This window comes from Saccostrea cucullata, unplaced genomic scaffold, assembly GCF_032062105.1.
Source record: "Saccostrea cucullata isolate Sc308-1 unplaced genomic scaffold, CSIRO_AGI_Scuc_v1 ctg10907, whole genome shotgun sequence".
Classification (NCBI taxonomy): Eukaryota; Metazoa; Mollusca; class Bivalvia; order Ostreida; family Ostreidae; genus Saccostrea; species Saccostrea cuccullata.
Genome location: NW_026923750.1, coordinates 1 through 7,141, shown reverse-complemented (window position 1 = coordinate 7,141; position 7,141 = coordinate 1). Strand labels below are relative to the sequence as shown.

At 35.8% G+C, this 7,141-nt stretch overlaps 1 protein-coding gene across 1 annotated transcript; it reads right to left on the bottom strand.

The window, feature by feature from the left end:
• Positions 1–254: 254 nt before the first annotated feature.
• Positions 255–4,137, bottom strand: LOC134264823 (kyphoscoliosis peptidase-like). The gene is made up of 5 exons (XM_062747098.1): positions 3,930–4,137; positions 3,092–3,316; positions 2,300–2,415; positions 1,865–1,981; positions 255–1,743 (listed from the first exon to the last, which is right to left on the bottom strand). Exons 2-5 carry the CDS (start codon positions 3,275–3,277, stop codon positions 279–281), a joined length of 1,884 nt encoding a protein of 627 aa, XP_062603082.1. The 5' UTR covers positions 3,278–3,316; positions 3,930–4,137; the 3' UTR covers positions 255–278.
• Between the last annotated feature and the right edge of the window lie 3,004 nt (positions 4,138–7,141).

Here is a 7,141-nt window from a genome sequence, read left to right as displayed (position 1 = left end):
TTGCACAAAGATGATATTACAAGTGTAGCAGTACTCTAACATAATTTTCAACGAATGAATAGCAAAATATCGATATAATGGGTCCGATGAAGATCCATAGATGTCCATTCTACATGAATGGATGGTCAACTGCTAGGTCAGTTTTCTGTTTCGGGCTGCTATTTCTCGTCGCATGGAGTTGTATTTTGTCAATGAGACAGAAAATCCATGAGCTAATAGACTGAACCATATATTAATGCCTTCACATCGAGGTCTTTTTTTTAAAAGAAAAATACAAATCATTTTGAAATAATTACAGTTTTCTCTTTGATTTGTCTCTTTAGTATGCCCTTTTGGTTAGGTACCTGTGATGGCTTCACTGATCGCTGTGTCGTGGGAGGTTGTGACGTGATAGACCGAGCCGTCAAAACATCCTCAAGCACCAGAGAATTAGCTCCCTTGACTACATTAAATTCGTACAGCACCCAGTAGCGGCCCTTAGGATCGCTTGTTCCAGCAACTCGCACACTTCCGCCGGCAGTGGAAGTTCGGACAGCCGCTCGCCAAACGTCACCATTTCCTCTTTCAATTTTCCTTCCATTTACAACTGCTTTGATGATATCACTTGACCGAAACCTTATTTTTATCCACGTCTCTTCCGGCAGCTCACGTGTCAATGGTTCCAGTAGCTGGCAGTGATATTCTGAGGCGGAGGAATACATAATTGGAAATGGTAAAGAGTGGTTCATGACGTCTTTAGTACAGTCTATTAAATACAAAAGAACTGGCTCATAATTCCCTGATTTTGCTTTACAAAAGATTTGCAATTTATAGAACCCTTTTTCTGAAAAGTGACCTCTTATGGATATTGCATTTCCAATGTTTTCTACCAACACATAGCGTTCTATGTTTTTCAGTGTGCCTTCCGAGTAACTTAATCTATATGTAACAGGGAAATCTCTTTCTATAGGTAAAGTCAACTCTAAAATGCCATCTTTTGGGGTTATTATAAGAGGTGAATCCACACCGGTTTGAAATCCAAAATCTCTATAATCAGACCTTGACCTCCAGACTCCGGTATGTTTGGGATATAAATACACCTTTGGCTCTGTTTGCCTACAACGCAATATGTATGACACAAGTGCATAGAGGGTTGCGTCCTTATGGTCAATACTTCCGAGAATTGTCAACCGAAACTTCCCCATCGTTGGAGGACGTACTCGAATGGAGAATAAGTTCTGGTCTGGATTTTGCACTAATGTATACTGTTTATGAACATTACCGTCTGTGTCTGTTAGACGTGCCGCTACGTTGTTTAACATTTTTGACGTCCCTTTTATAAACACAGTGGCAGTCAACGTCACCTGAATCACTGCCTGTCTATGAGAAACTAGATCCACGCCCCACTTGAAGGATTTTATCGTCCTTTTTACATTCTTATTAAATGTTAGTAATGTCAAAGGTTTCTGAAGAAGTTGCCAAGCTTTGCTTTCTTTTTTGTTGTTGTCCATGTAGGGAAAATGGGTAGAAATCAGCTGGTCGGGATCGGTTAGGAAATAAAAGTTTTCGAATTCCCTGTTATAATGACCCTCGTCATTCACGTGACCTGCTCCTAAAGTACAGTCAATCAAACACCATTGTCCGACCACGTGAACTGCATTCCAAGCGTGATTGGTTGTTTGTGCGTACTTAAAAGGTTTTGTTGCGTTATATCCATAACCTTTCACAAATCCGTAAAGAGTTTTGACGGGAATGTTTGATAATCTATAAATGGAAATACAGATGATTTCAACGGAATAAATTAAGACATTAAAAAGTTGTGATCATACGATATGGTAAAGAAGACTAGTGCATTAAAACATTAATTGATTAATGAAGCGAGTACCGGCATAACTCCGCAAATAGTTCAGCATATCCATAGCAAAGAGCCACTTTTGTGTGCATTGTAAATTCTGCAGCTACAGGCTTCTTGTAGTTATTTAGAAAGGACCGAAGATCTAGTCTGTAAAAAACATATGGATGTACCATAAGTCAACAATTCGATAAAAATGCAGTTAAATTGCAAATAATCCGTAACTGCATGAACTTCTAATAAGTATTTGCAGAAAAGACTTAGGTTGATGGTATAACCATGCAGATAATGCATCTTTTCGAACACTCTGTAATTAATATGGGAGAAGAGAAGTAACTCCAAATATTCATACTGGTTATTTGAAGGAAGTTATCTCTCTTTGAACATGAAAATTTTATTTTTTAAATGTTATAATAAATAAATACCACACAGAGTTTTCCTATCATATAAACTAGGATAATGACTTACTCCACGTGGTTACAGATCCAGTGGTAGAAGGCCCGAACTCGTCCCAGGTTGGTCTTAGACGCCTTAGACAAGTATTTGGCGAGGTTATGGACGGAAAGATCGGTGGATTTCGGAGCCTGTGTCAAAATTAAATATATCAAAAAGTTATTCATACTTCTAATTGTGACCGCTTTCTGTGTTTGTAGTTACTAGTAATAATTTTACGAGGTTTACTGTATATGCTCTTCTTTTTTCTTTCACTTCAAGGAAATGTTGTCTTTCTAATCCAATATAAAGAACAGCAAACATTCCAATTTTCCATGACTATAACTTCTTACTAATGCAAAACTTTGAATACAATTGATGTGGTAAATTTATTAACAGTTACGAATATTCCATAAAACACGCATGTACATGTATTTCGATCATCATTTGTATGTTGCTGCAATAATGTAGCCCTCTCCTTTTTTTTAATATTATTATATTTTTTGGTTAGGGTAATCCCCCCCCCCCCCGGAGGGGGCTACATTATTGCAGCTACATTTGAATGTTGTTACAATATTTATGAATGGCATTGTGGTATATTATGACCAATGTATTATTTGCTCTAAATTGAAGTAAGCTATTCTTTTTTCTGTGAATTTTTTTTATCTAATTTTGAAAATTTTAATTATTGTGCATGCACATGTTTACATCACATATATTTTTGACTCTACAAATAATTATCCGTCATATTTGCCTTTTTCTTACTGCAGATTGTCTTGATGAACGTTATCAACGATACAGTATCTATAAAAAATTAGAAAAAAATACTTTTGCAGCGTAACTGTCGACTTTCTTGAACATCGATAGATCGGAAATGACATCATCTCTTCTGAGACTGGGCGGGACTGGTGCCAAATCCTCGTCAACGATTGGTTGAACGCTGATCAAGCGGGTCTCGGGGAGAGTTGTGACGTCAGAGATCTCACAACAGGGTTTGGATGAGCATCTACCCATATCTCACCCCATCCTTTGAATCACATTATTATCTGATACCTGATATGATATCTGTGATTGGAAACAAAGAATTAAGATGGCGTTTCTAGATGGACAAAAAGACAGGATTAACGGATCGGAAGAAATTGTACATATATAAATGGAAATGTCAATCTAATTAAAATTAGATTTTTGGTCCGCTCCATTAAGATCTTTGATTAGCAATCTAACTGGAGGGGATTAAAGATCTAATTTTAGTAAGATTGGGGAAAATCCTTTTTGAGGGAAGAGGTTGGTCATTTTTTAACAAATCTAAGGCTAATACCAAATAAGTTTCATTTCACTTTTGAAAAAAAAAAATGTGTATACAGTCATCATTTAGCAAAACGTATTGATGGAATGAGTCAACCCCTCCATCCCACCCCCAACAACTCCCTCATTTTTCGTTATTACATGCACTTATTTTAAAGATTCCTCTTTTTCCCATAAATATTGAAAAAAAGTGGGGAAGGGTCTAAGTGTATAAATGATGGTATAATACTCAGAACAAAACTATTCAATTTCTTAGACAGATAGAAATTAAACTTCTGTAACTGTATAAAAAATGAGTGAAACTACAAAGATATATTTTTACATAATATGTTAAATGCTAAAAAGTTTAATTTTTGTTTACCAGTTCCTTTTAATGTAGGTTGATTTTCTGTGGGATTTTCACGATATATTCTTTAATTTAACCCTTTCTGAACATGCTGTAACATCATGGTCCATTCAAGCTATTATTTTCTCCTTTTCCTTCTTTCTGTTTTTCTACATGTTCCACGTATCCCTTGGTATGGTAAACACAATTATGCAAACATTTCACTTGTTTATTCCACAAGTTTACAAAACATGAAGTCGATAAGATCAGACACACAAGTTTTATAATCCAATGAATACGGGAGAAAAAGTAAGAAAAGTCCAAAATATCGTAAAGAAAGAAACCTACGTGTAGCTGTCTAGAAGTTTGAGGGAAAAATTATAACGTTTCAAAAAGTTAACAGAAAAACATATCCAAAAATAAATCTTTGCTCTCGGTTTCTCTGTAAATATTGATAAAACACATTTCTCTTATTTAAATTCACAGTACGGATGAATTGTCACGCACTTAAAACAAAGAAGAGTTTTAAACAAGTGTAATTTAAAAGGCGACACTGCATGTTCTCTTATCTAAAATTAAAGTTTGTATCTTTAAATATACCCCTGAAAGCGCTCTCTCTCTCTCTCTCTCTCTCTCTCTCGCTCGCGCGCGCGTACGGGTGCGATAGCCTTGTACTATTGAGGGGAATATGCATGTATCAAGTTTTAAGGAAATCAAAATCAATATCTTGTCAACGAATGAATGAAAAAAAAAAAGATCTTCTTTCGACCACCACAGTTAAGGCACAGCTAGTTTATATGAAAAACAAATTTATTTTTATCTTATTTATTTTGGGGGTGGGAGGGAATGGGGGTGGGCTTGGCATTCCCATATTCAAATTTTCTCCAATGGTTTAAAAAAAACGTCATGCAGAATATAGAATATGCATATTTGTTTATCTAGGCTTGGTGTGCCGCGGCGTATTTAAGTGGGGGGCGCCGCCGCCCCCCCCCCCCCCCCCCCGATAAAATTGTCAAAATTAACGTAAATCACAGTTTCGTCTAGAAAATGTAAATATATGTATACTTTGTAGACCTCATTTTTACCCTTCAAAATCTCTAGAATCCAGGAGCTTCCGGGGGCTTCGCCCCATAAGCCCCCACCAGGGGTTTGCCCTGCATGGACCCACTGGGGGCCTCAAGGCGGCCCCCAGACCCCTTGCCTACTTTTGGCGCCCCCTCTAACTTCAATTCCTGGATCCGCGCCTGGTGTGTATATCAATACGTGTCATCAATAAATTGTAGTCTTCTCTGTTGTTCAGATTTCTCTCCTTTCGTCAATTATTTCATAATCAATGAAAAGAACTATATGCGGTATTAACCAACATTTGCCCCCCAAAATCAAACTTTGAGGGAGTACTATTTAATTAAGTCCTTAAACAGGGGAGTATAGGCTGACTTCAAAGCACTGAATAATTTCATAAGTAATGACGTCATATGTACGTAATGACGTCACAAATATGACGTAAATTTCAATTTTTTATGAATTTTGTAGAAAAATGTACATATTTTGTCGATATTTTAAATAAAAGTCACCGAGCGCATGTGTGTTCAGGATAAATATTTTGATATAATGTGTAGAATGATAATATCAATGAAATATGTCAATATTGTTCCTGAACACACATGCGCTCTATAAATTTTAAAGCTTGAATTGTTGAAATTTTGTCCATTTTGTCCTCTTTCTGAAAAAGGATATAAAATCGGACTAGTTTGTGACGTCATAAAAACAGAAATTGTGAATACACTGCTCTGGAACTATAATATTTTCTGCTAACTTATATTTCTCGTACAATTTATTGAATTCAGCACATTTCAGGAAGTTTTCAAAATTTGACTTTTGTGGGGGCAAACATATGCAATATATCGCATATAGTTCTTTATCATTCTAGGACACACACACATATCTACAGTGTATTTGGGACTTTGAATGAAACATTTTTTTCATGTTGCCACTGTTAACACAAATTATAATAACTTTTTATAAATGTCATAGTTATTGCAAATATTGGCTTGTATCAGTCCTTTTACAAGAAAAAAATAGCATGAAACTGTGAAACACATCCTATTCTACCTTTCGATTCTTTTTTAGGGAAGCGGAAGTGACTGCTGTTCGAAATGATTCAGGGTCAAATTGACTGGAAACCGCTCTATCATCACTACTTCCGGCTTGATTTTTAGACAGACGTGTACGTTGGTGTAGACAGAAAACCGACATAAACATGCCTGGGATGCAATTTGAATACGACGAGGAAGGAGGAACCTTCTTCTATTTTTTGTTTTCTCTATGGGGCCTCGTTCTTATTCCCGCCACGTATTATTTTTGGCCCAGGAAGTCTGTAGAAGGTAAGAAATTGACCCTGGTGATTACACAGCTGTTCATTTTGTGTAACAGTAACACTTGGAGGATCTCTGAAAGAATTAGAATATTTTGTTAGAATATTACATTATGATGATATAGAAATAAGAATATTGTGACTAGAGTGTGTGTTGAAGTTTCAAGTACAATCAAGTATTTTTATCATTTTTATTAAATTAAATTGCTTAGGTTTGTGAACAAATGTCACAGTAGTTTTGGTTGCATTACTTGCATGGATATTGAAAATGCACCACATGCCTAGTCTAAAAATTTAAAGGCCGAGATTTTTAACCGTACGGTTTTCTCAGGTAAGGGGAGGGACTAAATTTTACATGCGTGGCACCCCGAGGCATTGACGGTCGTGCAGAATGTGGGAAGCGCTAATCCCTACACACAAACAGTATACACAGGAAGTCCATGAGTATTACCTGTACAGCTTGTTGGCCTACTGTTCATCATAAAATTATTAGAATTTGACATCGTATATAAAAAAAAATATCAATAGTTAAAAGGAAAAGAAAAGAAAGAAACTCTTAATACTTGTCCAGGCGAAGTTGTTACTTATCAAATATTTTGTTTTCATCCTTAGTTATTCATTACATGCAAAAAGTGTTTCCAGCTTATTTTCTCCTTTATTTTCATCGTACTTTTTCGCCGCGTCTCAAAACAAGAATTGTTCTTAATTTTTATGAGGGAAAACAAGATTTCTTGCACCAATGCAATCTTCATTAGTAAAAATATACACAATCTTGTTTTATTTTATTGAAATACAATGAGATAAAGATTCAATTTTTAATGACAAGTTTGTAATACAGGTAATTAATTAATTATAATCAAGCTGAAATTGTTTG

Coding starts and splice junctions, on each gene's coding strand:
- LOC134264823 (XM_062747098.1), bottom strand. CDS start 3,277: ATGGGTAGATGCTCATCCAAACCCTGTTGTGAGATCTCTGACGTCACA. Junction 2,416..3,091: donor TCGACAGTTACGCTGCAAAA/GTATTTTTTTCT, acceptor ATTTTGACACAG/GCTCCGAAATCCACCGATCT. Junction 1,744..1,864: donor CTATTTGCGGAGTTATGCCG/GTACTCGCTTCA, acceptor TTCCATTTATAG/ATTATCAAACATTCCCGTCA.